We start from the raw sequence: 16,215 nt of genomic DNA, 5'->3' as shown, positions 1-16,215 counted from the left end.
TTTTTTTTTTTTTTTTGTAAGTCCGGAGGGATTTCAACAAACTATTCTTATGACATCTAAATAGCCTCTGTGTCTTTTATCTGGTTGAAGAGGTAAGATGAAAGAAAAGAGTCTATTCATAAGATTTAATACTAATGGTTATTTAGCTTTCAGCATCATCAATAACAAGTCCCATTAGTCCACTGTGTGTTTCATGCTTACTGCATATGTGACACAGTTATTTTATAGTTAAAGAGGCAACATTCCTCATTTCTACTGCAAGGTACAATTCACTAAATGCCAGTGATACGAGTTATGTATGAGTGAACCTAGAAAAAAAACCACTTTTCAAGCCATATGCAAACTGTACTTACTGAACTTTTATCACTTAACTGCAGGCAAAGAATATTTAAATACCCACAAGATCCATCCTTCTAAAGTATAAACACTTCAGATTACTGTGAAGACTGATGCATAAACATTGGTATATGCTTTTTTGAAAGTCAAAAGTCAAACATTCATGTACACTTATTTGAAATTCAAACCCAAACTATTTACGTCAGAATGCAAAGTCTTCTAAGAAGAAACAGAGAAGAATCCACACATTTCTCACTGCAGTGAGATTCTAATCTGCTTTTTGTGGGTTTTGCTTATATGTTTAAGGAGACTTGAAAAATGCAAGAAATAAATTTGCTGATATAATTTTAAAAACTGAACTCATGATTATGCAATTTAATGCTTCCAATTTAATTACTCCACATTAAAATCAGTGTTGTATAGAGAACAAACTGAAAAATGAGGTCTAATATAACCTTTTAAAAATTAAGTCTGTGACAGAAAAAGGTTTTTTCTTCATGTTTCTCTAGTTATAAGCTAGAAGAAGACATACAAACAATACCTATCTCACCTTATCTAAGATGACAAAGAAGCCTATCCCTGGATTTATAACAAATATGCACCTACTTGTTGGCTACCCTCTTTATCAGTTGAAATTCCAAAGTGGAATTGGCAGATGTCCAAACACTATGTTAGTGAGAGTTAAATGTATTTTAAAACTACAAGACAGTACATTTTTTTTTAAACAGAATATGCAATAGGAGACCACAGAGACTACAGCTTAAGGGTAAAATTTCAAAAAATTGCTTTTCCTAGAGTTAATGCTATTAAATTAAAGTACATGTTAGTACATAATTCCTTTTTGTCCACAGAATCATTAGGAGCTTTTACTGCTGAACTGTATAAATTAGTACCAACATGACAAATCTTTGTTAGAAAATAATGAGAGCTCTATTAATATTTCCAACACCTCACCCTCCTGAGCTTAGGTAAAAGAATAACTTACATGTGGAATGTCTCTCTTGACAATGAGAATGAAATGGTAACCTAATCCTGGAGCTGTAAAAAGGTCCAGACTGGCAGCTTTGAGTCACAGAGCTACTACCTAAATGGCGTGAAAGTTTATACTTTGGTGTATCTGGTAGCTTCCGCCCTGGGAGGGTGCACCATAGCACCCTTTTGGGCTGTGCACTTTACAGAAAGCTGAGGCACAGAGTGCAGAAAAGACGGTGATGATCTGAGTCTCATCTTGATACAAGCACAGCATGGAGCAGGGACATGTATCTCAACTGGGGAACTCAAACATGTTCCAGGGTCCATTGATTCAAAGAACCCAAAGACCAAGCTCTGACGCTACGCAAATCTATAGGAACTAATGAACATGCATGTACATATTACAAACACAGGCTTATTTTCCTACAGTAATATTAACACCTCGTCTACTTTTCAAAAGCACCATGAACTGCTGAATGATGCAACTCTTCCTTTTTAAGCAAGATCAGATAGCACAACATTTATCCTTTATTACACAGACTGTTAACACAGAAGCCTGATGCTGCAAACACTGAGTCACGGGCACAGACCTACCTAATCCTGTAGCTCCCCACTGAGCTTCTGACACTTAGGACCTGATACTGCAGCAAGCTGCAACAAGTGCCACTGAGAAGAAACTTATCACACAGTGAGACAGGATTTTCAGAATAATGTACCTACCTGATTTTCAAAACTCATCTGAAATGTTAACAGACTTACTGTCTCTAGATCCTTACCACCTTTCATTGCAGAATTTGCCTGAGGCATGACTGGAAAGCATTCATCATGATTAAAATCTGTAATATGTTCCTTGTTCTCATTCTTGCTTCCTGGGAGATGGTATTGGCTGTGCGATGCCTTGTTTTGATAGAAATTGTAAAAATAATACATATTTTGAATTGATTTTTTTTTGTTAAGATAGGAGGAGAATGAATAGATGAAAAACAAGGGCAGAAAAGAGAGGAGGGTCAAGGAGAAAATATCTTAGTTTCTGTTTGCTAGTGATGTCCCAAATCTTTCCAAAGGTAAGACTAAATTTTTGCAATTTTTTCTGAGTCCACTTCTCTCAAATGCTCTTTGTTTTTCAGCTGCTAGGTCAGTCAATTCATCATGCCAGGCTTCTATCCTTGGAGGCAATCTAGACTTCAATCTAAGCAGCCTAGCCTCAAACATTGCTCAAAAGTATGCAGCTTTCTGTCACTTTGAAAGTCTCCAAGATGTTTGGATATATCCTACAATTCAGTTCTGGGAGGAAGGTTTAAAAGATGTATCCATTATGAAATTAATCCTGCCAGGTACAGCTAGTCAAAAGAACTGTGAACAGGCAAGCTAGTGGGACTGGGAGATCCAGGTCTCCAAAAGAAGTCTTTTTTGGCAAAGCCTAGACAGCCTCAAGTGGACGTCAGAATGAACAATATATCATATTATGATGAATCAGCTTTAATCACGTAAATCCATACTAAAGTTTTTAATGTTTTGCAAGGTACTTTCTTAAGAGATAGGATTCAAGAATACATTGGGTCTGATACAGACATGGTAAACTCTGCACATTTTTTTTCTACAGAGGGTATAACAGATAATATCTGAGAAGAAATCAGATGGAGCGTTTTCTAAGCAATAAACAGCTTATATTTGGCATTCAACAACATCCAGCAGTCCCATTACCTGGGGATTAGTTGTTTTTTAATGACAGCTACTGCCATGGAATTGCTATGCTGTACTGTCAGTGCCTCTAGCAAGGAAGGAGATGTAACTTCATGGGCGTCCTCAGCTTTCAGTGTGTTACCCACAGTTCTGCATCAATTCATGAGGAGGTACAGAATAAAAACAGTTTCCAGCCAAGTGGGCTAAAGCTAATCTGGGAGCAGACACTGTAGGAGACACTTCATGCCAAAAATTGGAACAGGTTCAAACTAGTCTTGTTGCCAGCAGGTTGAGAGGGACCAGATCCTGCTGTGTCAAGCAGTCAGGGAATGGCACTGTTGCACTGTGAAGCCTGAGGCTGCCTTCTATGCACAGTTGGGGACAGTCCCTCACAAGAATTCAGGCCCTGCCTCCCTGTCATGCCATATTTGAAAAATGTTAATTTCCACCAAAAGTAGAGAATCTGTAATGAGGACCCCCTTTAGGAGGTATGAGGTTCAGTGAAGCACGCTCTTTTATTAATGTGGACTTGGCCTCAAAGGCAGAGCACACCATTCTCAGCATGCATAAACCTCCTTGCTCTCGGCCCTAAAACCGAGTCAGATGGACTGTGATCAATTCCCCGACTCCGTTGTCCAAACGTGTCCCCACGCAGTCCATGCTAGGGCTGCCATCCCAAGTTTCAGTACCACAAAATACCAACTGAGCATGCTTACGTGCACCATTTCCAGTTTATTCCAATTAATTTTACAAGGTAAGGCACTAGGTAGCCTTCAGAGATTGTGACCAGATTCTTACTCTTTTGAATCAAGGACTAGAGCTGTTAGTGCAAAGCCAAATCACGTGTCTTTCCTGGCCTGTCAGGAGCCCACCTGCTATCTGGCTTCTCTAGCTATAGAATTTGAATTGCTTCAGACTGGGTTAAGTATCAGAGACTAAAGGGGTAGCCTTGCCTCATGCATCTGTGCAATGGAAAGCAATGACCACAACGGGCTTCCAGATGAATTCCTCATTGGAAAGACTTTTGCTATCCAAGAAAAATTCAATGTCCTTGCAGAATAGGTACCTAGAAAGATGTCAGAAAGCATGTTTCTTTGTCTCTCTTGAGGCTATAATGTCAGATCACGTGGAAAAATAAAATAATTTCCTTCTCTGTGAGGTAAACAATGACCCAGTTGTTTTTTAATAGCTTAATATTTTGATGCCACAAGGCTTGGTTCTTAATGGGGTTTACCTGCCTGGAGATCTTCCTTTAAAGCATGCAGGAACACTGCAGTGCTCCTTGATTTAAAGAATCTAAAAGCTTTTCAACAGAATTCAATGTTAATCTGCTGATACAAAACATACATATTTATGTTGGAGAAGACAGGTCAATAAAAAATGTGCATTCCATCTGAACTGAGAGGTAACAAGACTAATAACACACTCTTTTGGGGAGGGACATTAATTTTAGTCTTGGACCAGATTCTTGGAAAATTCGATGTGCTGCACCCTGTTACGAAGTATTACTGCACTAGAAGAGCATAGCTCCCAACCACCATCTTCCTACCTTCAATTTAGGCAGTTCTTAGTTATTCTGGGCCCAGGGCTCTGCAGACTTTGAAGCTATGGATAGAAAACTTTAAACTAATTAGAAATTCTAGGGAGCAGATGGGCAGGTTAGAATGGCCCACACAGCCTCTGTGGCTAAGGAGATGCATTGCAATGCTGCAATGTCTGAAGGTCCAACTGATACACAATCAATAGGAAAATATTCATGTGTGGGTCTGAAAGCATACTGCTTACAGTCAGACTGAATTTTGGTTCAAAAGTTTCTGTTTAAAAAAGATTAATAGCTGTGTCCCAAAGTACTAGTTAAATGTTTAAAGAAAATGTAAATGAGATACTTTGTATGAAAATGTGTTCATTATGGAATCCAGAAGCATGTTTAATCATTTGGAAATGAGACAATGCACATATTATTTCCCAACATGAATTCAATTTTAAGAACAAATATAGAACATTCTGTATTGTCATTCCTTTCCTAACAATAGCTGAAATTAATTTCTAAGTTTAGCTATTTCATAAAATATATTAAATTAGAGTTATTGAATCATAGAATCATAGAATAGTTCGGGATGGAAGAGATCTTAATGATCATCCAGTTCCAACCACCCCTGCCATGGGCAGGGACACCCTCCACTAGACCAGGTTGCCCAAAGCCCCATCCAACCTGGCCTTGAACACTTCCAGGGAGGGGGCATCCACAGCTTCTCTGGGCAACCTGTTCCAGTGCCCCATCACCCTCACAGTAAAGAATTTCTTTCTAACATCTAATAAACTAAATTTACCCTCTTTTATTTTAAATCCATTACCCCTTGTCCTGTCACTACCCTCCCTGATAAACAGTCCCTCTCCAGCTTTCTTGTAGGCCTTCACATACTGGAAGGCTGCTCTAAGCTCTCCCTGGAGCCTTCTCTTCTCCAGGCTGAACATCGCCAACTCTCTCAACCTGTCTTCACAGGAGAGGTGCTCCATCCCTCTGATCATTTTTAGTGGCCCTCCTCTGGACTCGCTCCAACAGCTCCATGTCTTTCTTGTACTGGGGCCCCCAGAGCTGGACGCAGTACTCCAGGTGGGGTCTCACAAGAGCAGAGTAGAGGGGCAGGATCACCTCCCTCGAACTGCTGGTCACACTTCTTCTGATGCAGCCCAGGACACGGTTGGCTTTCTGGGCTGCAAGCGCACACTGCAGGCTCATGTTGAGCTTCTCATCAATCAATACCCCCAAGTCCTTCTCCTCAGGGCTGCTCTCAATCCCTTCTCTGCCCAGACTGTATTTGTGCTTGGGATTGCGCCGACCCACGTGCAGGACCTTGCACTTGGCCTTGTTGAACTTCCTGCAGTTCTCACGGGCCCACCTCTCCAGCCTGTCAAGGTCCCTCTGGATGGCATCCCTTCCCTCCAGCGTGTTGACTGCACCACACAGCTTGGTGCCATCGGCAAACTTGCTGAGGGTGCACTCGATCCCACTGTCCACATTGTCGACATGAAAACTCCTTGATAACTCATTAATCTAAATTGAAGGGCCCAAGAGCAAAGTCCCTGATCTAGATGACTGGGCTGTACAGTAGATATTTGCAACCATTAGCATTGCTTTCACTACCAGAACGCTAATGCACGTGTCACTATTAGAGAATGCTTTTACGGAACTCAGGGCATTAATACAAAAGCAACTAGTGCTGTTCACTGGGCAACATCTTTTTCAAACTACACCAAACTCTTATATCTCATGAATTTTCCTATAATGTTCTACACAACTTTGAGACAAGGAGTCTGCCCATCCTCTTCCGTGAAGCATGGTCAAATGCTCAGCTGGATGTCTCGGGTGAAACAGAACTGTTATGCAGGGAAGCCAGGTGCAGCATTTCCTTTGGGCTATAGGAAGATGGCTGAGGTGAGATAGTCACTGCCTCTGTTGACATCTGCACCATTTTCTCCAATCTAGGTAGAAAGAACCAGGTTGCCAGTCCTGTAAGTCTGCCCGCATCTCTCCTTCACTGTGTGCATGCCCTTGCTTTGAGTAAATCAGACTGCCTGCTCTGCAAATGTCAGCAAACAACTTCCCAAAAGACTGGGCTGGTTAAGGCTGGGCAGATTTTTTGGTTTTTTCTTCCAGCACCAATAGTATAATATTGGAAAAAGAAAATCCCTCACTTGAAATACATTTATCTGGATAACCAAGTCCACTGCAATCCCATTCAAAGGCCATTACTAAGTGGTGAAATTTTGAATTTTAGACGTGTAAGTCAAAGTAAAGAGTAAAAGAGGCAGAGATACAAGCACCCTGGGAGCACAGCCAACAAATTGCTTTTTCTTTTCCTAACACAGTATCTCAATGAGTATGCAGTGGTATCTCCATACAGTAAATGAATGACTGGGATCTCTGTTTACACACTGAACAGGGAACATACCTGGATATACCTGCTGGTTAAATAAAGTTGCAGACCACCATTTATACCATATTTTCATAAGTCAGTGACATTTTCCATCTGGTATCAGAGACTGGGATTACTCTGAAAACCAGCAAACTCTTATGCAAATTGTAAAAGTGTTGTGGAAATAAACAACTATCCTAAACACCAAACTTCTGTTGCAGTATCTCAGCTTTCAAAGAACATAGTCAATTTTAAAAAACCATATTTTTATGCTTTATCTGCTTCGCTTGAAAGTAATACTATGACTACTGTAATTATTAAAAATAAGGGGTAAAAACATATGCACTGACTACCTTGCATAGTCATATTCACTGCTTATAATCAACTACTTTTGTTAGAGATAGAGGCAGGAAAGAAAATAAAAATTAGAAGAGAAGTGATAATTTGGACTTTGCCAAATAGAAATATAGAGATCAGAAGAATTTCAAGATAGCTGTACTCCCCAAAGCTATTTAATTCTTCTTTTGAACAGACTATAATTCCATTTATAATCTGCTAAGAAACCGTATTAAATAATATTTTCTGGGTACAATAACTTCAGATTTTTCTCAATGGAGAATTCTGAAGACAAAATTTGAAGCAAGATAAAATAAAGACATTCAGGCTCAGGTATCTAATTAGCTCCCAGTAAGCTTATGTGTTTATAACTAAATCTGTCCAACTGTATCAAAGTTTCTCTGGAAATTTTATACTATAGCTGTGCATTCATGCAGAATAAAGATCCTTTTTCTTTCACTGTCATGGCAGTTAAGTCTCAGTTGAAATTGGTTTTGAGGACCAGACAATCCTATTAATCCCAGCTATTTTAATCTGGTGACTGATGAAAAGATTCAAAAAAGGAGATGGTTGTTAGTTAGTCAAACAATTTTTAACTGAACTCTGGATGCATACTGAGGGACCAAAACCTTTATGTGTCAGAAGACAGTTTTTGTTTATGCCTAGTACATATTAAAGGTGAAAAAGTAAAGCACACGAGCTGGACCAACTCTTTGTAGAAATTGCTGATGCATGATAGGTTTATACAGCAGAGCTCTCTATAAATTTTTTATTGAATGCTTCCAACACGAGCAGTGGCTGCCCCATGCCTAGTTACCCATTTTCAGTTTATCACTGAAAGCAAGTTGGTAGTAAGAAAAATATCCTTCAGCTATACCATCCAATTTAAGCATGCAACAAAAGGCTTTGGGCAACGTGGTCTAGTGGAGGGTGTCCCTGCCCGCAGCAAGGGGGGTGGAACTAGATGATCTTTTGAGGTCCCCTCCAACCCAAACCATTCCATGATTCTATGAAAAGTAGTGCTGCTGATGCAGGCAGCATCTTAGAGTAATAGATGGAGATAATCCATCTGTACTCTCCCCCTCCTTCGCCCCAGCTCATCAGCTGCTTCTGAGCTGCTTTCAGTATGCTCAGGACTTTCTCCTCTCTGTTTTCAGTCTCATTCAGTCTCATCCAGGCTATAGAATATCTTGTCTCTGTGCTGACTACAGGCTGAAGAAGAGATGGCAGGTGGCAAAGACTCCCCTTGGGGAAGAAGGTAGGTTGCAGTGGCAGGACGCAGGGGAAAACAAACAGAAGAGAGCAGGAATTTACCCACCCCTTTCATTGACGAGATGTATTTGCCGTTTCCTAAAGGTCTGCAAGCCAGTGAAACTTCTAACCCAGTTGGAAGATCGTACTCTAAGATCGTTTCTTCTGGTCTGCATCTAGGCCATTTCTTTCTGGAAGTGGACCTAACTAAAGTAATCCTTGCCTTTCTCACCTCAATGACAGTAATTACATTTCAAATCAACTCAGAATAAGCTGATATTACTACAACAGCAGCACTTAGGTAAATTTAAGGTATCAACTTCTGTTTAGAAAGCTATTTTTTCTCACATAGCAATCCAGAGTTTTCTCTGAGTTTTTCATAAATAGAAGAGAGTTACTCTGAAACAGAGGCTTACAGAAAGTAAGTAACGGAGTGATTACACAGTAATGAAATACATTACTTGCATACATTTCGTCAGGAGATTCAGAAGTGACAAACATTTTTCTTCCCAGTTAGAAAGCAGTTGAAAAAATCACACACTTTCATTTAATTGAAGCACTAATACTAATGCTTATATACTTATCTAACAACTCTGAAAAAATAACAAAGTTCACGGGAAATATGACAATGCTTTTGTAAAGAAAAATGTATCTCTGTATCATACCCGAAATACTGTTTCGTCTCCAGCTGTTTTCAAATCATCTTCCTTCCCAATGATTCTCTGCAGCTGCATTTGTTAAAAAATGAAAAAAGAACACAGGAAAGTGACAAATTTGGTCTTATAAAAGTCTCCCTTCAGACACTTGCATTAATTCCACCTTTTCTTTATTATAAAGTCACTACATTTCTGCAAGGTTCTCTAGTAACAACAAAATATTTGCATACTTAAGGATATTTTGCTATTCGGACCCACTTTTTCCCAGGAATTTCTTATCTAGTGTGGTTACTGTAGCCAAGCAGAGCATATGAATCTATCTCTTGCAGCCCAGCGCTTACTCTATTTTTAGAGGAGATTTTCTTGCACTGGAAGCTTAGCATTCACTCCATAAGATTTTGAAACTCAGGGGTATAATATCAAGGGTAATTCAGGAAATAAAAATTATCCTGTGATTTTCATGCTGCCCTCCTAGACAGCTTTACATAATTCTGCTACAGATACCATCTTCTAGACACGAAAAACATACCTGTTCAAATGAGGTACTATACAGCTAACAACAAAGAATAATTTAATTAAATAAGCAAACATATTTTCAGAACTCGCACTAAGCAGAACATGATTTGAGTTTCCCCTCCACCCCACAAATAAATGAATCTTGAATGTGTTAGCTAAGAAGATTTTCAGAAGTACTGAAATGACTCACATATAAAAACGTAACTTCTACTGTCCCAAGTAGAGCTTTAAGGTAATATAGAAAGTGCATGAATTTGCAGCACCTCAAGTATATCTCAGCTGTGCGGTTTCTTTGTATTTTAGCTTGGGAGGTCAACACTGCCACAAGAATGAGTGATTTAACACAGCATAAGGTATACCTACCTTTCACAGGCATTTGCATGACTCCTCAAAAGGACAGCAAAAATGAAAGAACAAGGGATTTATTACATTTCAGGTATAGATATGGACTTACACTGATCACTCTGGATTTGGAGACTTTAGGAAAGATGCTTTTCAAAGCTGATGGTTTTTGAAGCTGCTGGTTTGCTTCTCAAACATTTCTGAGTGATTCCTCACCCTGCCCATTAAAACTGGGAATACAATCCATGACTGAATTTGCATAGCTATTATTTTGTGGGGTTTTCAAATCTCTTCTTAGGGCTTTATTTTTTTTCCTTTTTTTGTTATGTTGTTCAGAGAAGGAATATGGCCTGGCAATTAATGAGTAGGAAAAAATCCACTAACTGTTCATGTTGCCAAAGGTCTTCCCTTGGCATTCAAATTTTGACTAATTCACCTGTTATGGGTTTTTATAGCCTCAGTTTTTGAGTTCTTCAGGATAGTTCCTTTCTATTATTATTTTTGAATGGCATGCCTTGATAGTATTTATCAAAATAAATACTGTAAAACAAGACAATGAAACAGTACTAGTTCTTCCAAGTTTTTCCAAATTCTTTTTATTTTTGATCACTGAGAAAATAATTGACTAGTACAGTAAAAACATTATGAATTTCTTCATAGCAAACCAGCAATATAGAGCTCTGGATAAAAACACAACTACTTGTCCACATTCCCACTGAAAAATTACATTTTTTCTTACCTGAAAAATCCATCTTTCGCTCACACACAAGAAATACACAACTGCAAATACTTTCCAAACAAGACAAAATATGATTTTTTTTCTTTGGAATTTTATTTTTAAATGACTCAAAAAAATCTGCAGAGACTACTAAAGATCACAGCTACACAGTGTAATTTTTTGTTTCACAAGTATTCTGGAAAATTTAGGTTATTGTTTCTCACATTGTGCTTGAAACTAATTCCAGTAGTTTGCAGATTTTTTTCCAGCACAATGCAGCAACTACTCACAGAGGGAGAAGAACTCTGCCCTTGAGAAACGGACTCTAATACTCAACTGCTCCATGTAACATTTATCTATATTTAATATTTATATCTGTTCATCACTGGAAGATACTAATGGCTAATTCAAAGACAATGAGACCTCTTATGCACAACTGATGCCTCTTTACTAAAGACATACTAAGAAGTAATATTTTCTAAGAAGACAAGAAGAGAAGAGCTGGCAGAAAGGCTATATAAAAAAAAGGTGATTTTGCACCTTCTGGTTGTTTAAGAGAAATTAGTGCTGGTGGATGTTGTGGGACTGCAGAGGTGTTCTGTACCAAACCACCACAACTGCTGACAGTTTCGGGTCGGGTGCTGTTTCTTTCAGCCCTAGATGAACCTCTACAAGTTTTCTGTGGTATCTGCTGTCCACGACCAGTGTATAAAGACAGTCTATTTAGAAAGTCTAAATCACATTGCTCTTGCATGAGCTACCCTACTTCCATTCCCAATAGTTTTGAACTGTCATTAATTTTACTTAGAAATCTTTCATCAGGACAGAGTTAGGGAAATTCCTCACTTGCTGGGGATTTTGGGATCTTTGGTAGCCTTATTCTTGATGGGAGGTCTCAGATTAACATGCATGGGTTATTATGTGCATGTTTGGAAATCCCCCTCACCAAGTCTCACATGAATGTCTTGGAACTGCAGAGTTCACAAAAGTATCTTACTGTCCTCACAAAGATGCAGATAACATGGCTGTGAGAAATAATTCTTTGCAGTCTGGCAGGGGCTGATTAAAAGGTGGCAACTAACATCTGTGAACATGCCATTTCTACCATGTCTTCTTCACCCTGGAGCTGAAGGGCAAAGCAGCAAATCCTTGTGGATGTCCACCTCAAAATACAGATTGCTGTGGCTCTGGGCCCTCATGCTGAAATGTTTCTTGCATTGTGAATGTTTACCACTGAAACATGGATGAAGCAGAAATTAAAAATACAAAGAAATAGGGAGGAGAGAGAACAAGAGCCTGTCCCTGGGAAAGGACAGACTTTTAACTCCTACTGGAAAGGAGGAAAATGTGTAGAAATGGAAAAGCTGTGGAGGACAAGATAAACTCTCTCCTTCAAAACATGAAACTGCATTCAAGATCTCCTCTCCTGAACATTCAGTTATGCTAGTGAAGAGCACCAAATCTACTGGGAAATCCTGCATCTCACACTGCTTCAGTGTCTGATCCATACAGGTCTGACCAGCCTGTCTCCATCACGTGCTGCAGGCACTAAGGACTTGGGTTGTAGAGTCTGCTTGTCACCCTTCTCCCTTTCCTGAATGATTCACTGACACATCAGTGCCTGTTTATCCAGTAACATGTGAGAGTTGAGATATACACAATTCAAAGAATGATGAACATTTTGCAAACAAAAAGGCAAAAAGTTCCTACCTCAAAGAATTTACAGTCTAGATCAACAGATAATGACAAAGCAAGAGCAGCACTGAAATTTGTTTTCCCATCACATCCTGCTTACAGTAACTATCTCCTAATTACTGCCTTTTTCCACTGCCCTTTCCTTACATACGTTTCCTGATATTATTGTCAAATATAGTGTGGAAATAACTAATAGAATAGTTCAGACGTATTTTCCTGAGATGCCAAGTGGGACAAGAGAAGTGACAGATTAGCCACACAATTTAATGATTTATTAGATATACAGAAACTTTCTGTGATGGATACAGAACTAGAGTATACAGAGACTAATGCACACACATTTTTCAGAATGTTACATTCCAAAAGTTTTATTTTTAAACCTAACCTATAAAAATCAAGTTTTCTTTTAGAATAGTCACTGCTTGTAAATTTTAAGTAAAAAGTCATGTGAGAAAACTCATCTTTTGACTAGCTTGCATTTTGTGGGACTTCTTTGACTTTAATGATTCTTGTGAGTTGACATTGCAATTTATATGGGTTTATTTTACCACTCTATTAATTTATCAGTACTGCCCATAAAGGAAATGCAAAGTAACAATCTAACTAGAATAATTTAATTTGATTGCCTCTACAGGAATCAAATTATTTTTAATGATTTGTATAATGTTTTCACCTCTACTTTGGATGACTTTCTGTTGTTCATACTGGCTGATTCAATTAGAATTACCTGAAATGGGTAATGGATATTAAATATATAACATACTGTACATCTCCCAAAGAGAGTTATGCTGTATTTCTCCAAGAATCTCCTTATTTGCTTAACTGACACAGTACCTATTTAAAGGAAGTACTGCTAACACAGCATTTTGGTGCAGAGGCGCTACACGCTGTACATGTTCGCTTGTGTTCATGGACTTACTTTCTCCTGTAACATATGTTTTGTAGATGAACAATACAGTCATAACAGACATATTTCGGTGATCAGGGCACTGCTACTCTGATAACAATTCACTAGGATTGTACCAGGTTTAGTAGGTTAAAAATAAAGGGTTTAGTTAGCATTTGATTTCTCTTTAATCAGCAGAATAATTAACATTTTAACAGAGCAAATTCTTCAAGCTTAAAAAATTTTGTGTAGCAACAAATGAGTGCAGGGTACCTGCAGGCTTAGTTAGGGGCTTCTGGGGACATTGTCTTGGGAAATGGTGTCATTTCAAGTATTATCTTCAAATAATACTACTAAGTCAAAAAGTATTCAAAAATATTTTAAAATATATTCAAATACAACTCATCAATTCTAATCTTGCTAAGAGACAATTCACTGAAAAAATGGCTACCAGTGCAAAACACACGCTAACAGGTATTGTATCATTAGTTCAGAGTTTAAGGCTATGAAAGTACATGTAAATAAATTTTTTGTAATTTCTCTATCAACAGGTGCATCTTTATAAGTTTTAGATTCTGTGGTTCTCTACAGTTGTTTTATTAACGACTATCTTTATCCTAGTGACATAAAATAATTTGCACTGTAGTAGCCATTTCAGCTTCTTATAAAATTGTCTCTCTACTCACCTCCAATATGGATGAAGGATCTGAATTAAGCTGAGGGAGTCTATTAAAAAACGTTTGTTAAATTTCGACTTTTGACATGAAGTATTTCGTTAACAGTCTCCTGTTAAATACTTAAAAGTTGAATAAGCTATATAATTAAGTCTGTTCTTCTTTAAAACATCAGAGCAAGATTTTCTTTGTTTTTTAAGCATCAGCTTTTCTCCCTCATATTTTGTACAAAATATGAGGAAAACCTGTTGTTACCCTACAAAGTGTGAATTGGTAAGAAACCTGTGCAACAGCAAACAAAATTAATAAAAGCCAAGAGGGGATGGTGAATTAAAAAAAAAATTTAGAAAATAAAAGATTTTTCCAGATGATTATTTAAATTAGCTCATGGGATTAAGGGATGTACACCAACATCTACCTTCGCAATGACAGATTTTTAGATACAAGTCAAAGGTAACACTTAGAAAAGTGGATTCAAATATAAGAAGTACTTCTATAGCAATGCTTTGGTATGTGCTTCTTTCATATAAAGTATTTTAGTAATTATGTGATCATAGATTGGACTGAAAAATAGGCTTAAAGATTTTAATGAATCTTAATTTAGCAATTACAATCCACAGAACTATTTAAATGCTTTAAAATTAATATGCATATAAATACACATACCTTAAAGAATTCTTTCTTTTCAACTTGTTCATTGCCATCTGTATCCAACATTTTAAAGGCAATCTGAAACCCAGTCTGGGGTTCTGTAACAAATTGCAAAAGAACTTTATTGTAAACACACACACACACACACTCTAATACTTAAATATTTAATGCACAAGGAATATTGCCTATGGTTCAGTTCTCCATTGTTACGCATGTACATGACATTTCCAGTAAACCATATGTACCTCCTCCAATATAAGCAAACTTTTAAAACACCTTTTTACTACCATTTCAAGGGATAATTAATGCAATGGCAAAGCAAGAAATGCCAGCAGTGCCTAAATAGAGCCACGAATGTCCATCTGATCCCAATGACTCTCAGAGCGTTGTATGTCTTACTGTCCTGGTCCTATATATTCTCTATAGATGTCTCCATAAGCCCATGTCACTTCTGAAGTCTAGCTCTGTCTTGTTTATTAGAGCTCCTTTTCAAGTGAGAAGACCTGGAAAGTGCCTTGAGAAACCAATAATTATTCCCAAACTGCGTGAAAGAGGTAGTGTACTCCTCAGGTACTTCTTGTGTGCATGACTGTGTGCCAGTATTTGCAGTCTTCCCTCGTCTTCCCCAGCAAACAGACTGATCTTGTAATCGCGGCCAGCTCTCTCGGCTCCTGCTCCCGCTGTGTTAGCCCCAGGCCTTTTTTTTTCTTCCCTTCTCCTCCCTCCCTAAACAATGTACTCAAATGTTACTGAGAAGTAATAAACCACTCTTTCTGGCCTTTTTGGACAAAAGCATGTTTTGTATGACTCCCATCAAGCTGATTTTTTCAGGAATTTTATACAATTTTACCCTGCATTTCCTTCACTGAGTGGATGTTTCTTTTCAACACAAAAAAATGTAATGAGTTCTGAGTCTTGCAGGCGCTATAAAAACACAGTGTGTTTTGAGCTCCTTCCCACAATTTCCTGATCTTACTTTACTTACCGGAGGTGGCCTTGCTCATTAGCAAGCCCACACAGGAGCAGCATGCCGCTGAAATGTAGTTACAGCTCACTGCAGTAGCAAGCACTTATCCCAGTAATTTCTGGAGCAGGTGAATTAATTCCACAACCCAGTCAAGTCAGGCATTAATATGAAAGCCACAGAATTATCGTCTCTAGAATATATTCATGTTTCCAAGAACAATGTTAGACTCACGAGGGCAGTGAAGCAGTATCTCTAAAAAATTCTAATGCTTCAGAATTTTTCTTTTGGAAACATATTCTTCCAGCACCATCTTGTAAAGTTTTAAGTCTTGCTTTTTTTTTTAGAGAATTTTTCTGCAAAGGGAACAAGTTAAAGAAATATCCTGTTCCTTTTAAGAGATAACAAGATAGTTGAAGAAAGTACTATTTTTACGTTTTAGAAATAACTACATCTCCAGCAGCCAACTATCGTTCTCTGCGGAGCAACCTTGTGATGCAGGGATATTTTATAAATACTGTTGCAATCTGCATAGCAGAGCCCTTCCCCAGGAACTGGATTGTAATAATCAAAACTGGTTTCCTCTCCATGGAAATGACTCACGCTAAATTTGTGTTA

General features: G+C 38.2%; 1 protein-coding gene across 1 annotated transcript in view; it reads right to left on the bottom strand.

Annotated features, from left to right (window-relative positions):
- MICU2 (mitochondrial calcium uptake 2) overlaps nucleotides 1-16,215 on the bottom strand; it is a 155,307-nt gene that overhangs the window by 18,170 nt on the left and 120,922 nt on the right. Inside the window, exons 6-7 of the mRNA XM_054813967.1 lie at nucleotides 14,649-14,731; nucleotides 9,161-9,223 (exon numbers count right to left, since the gene is read on the bottom strand). Coding sequence (XP_054669942.1) covers nucleotides 9,161-9,223; nucleotides 14,649-14,731 — 146 coding nt within the window. The remainder of the gene's footprint in view (nucleotides 1-9,160; nucleotides 9,224-14,648; nucleotides 14,732-16,215) is intronic.

The sequence above is a fragment of the Grus americana genome, chromosome 1 (assembly GCF_028858705.1).
Source record: "Grus americana isolate bGruAme1 chromosome 1, bGruAme1.mat, whole genome shotgun sequence".
NCBI classification, from domain to species: Eukaryota; Metazoa; Chordata; class Aves; order Gruiformes; family Gruidae; genus Grus; species Grus americana.
This window is presented reverse-complemented; position numbering and strand designations above follow the sequence as displayed.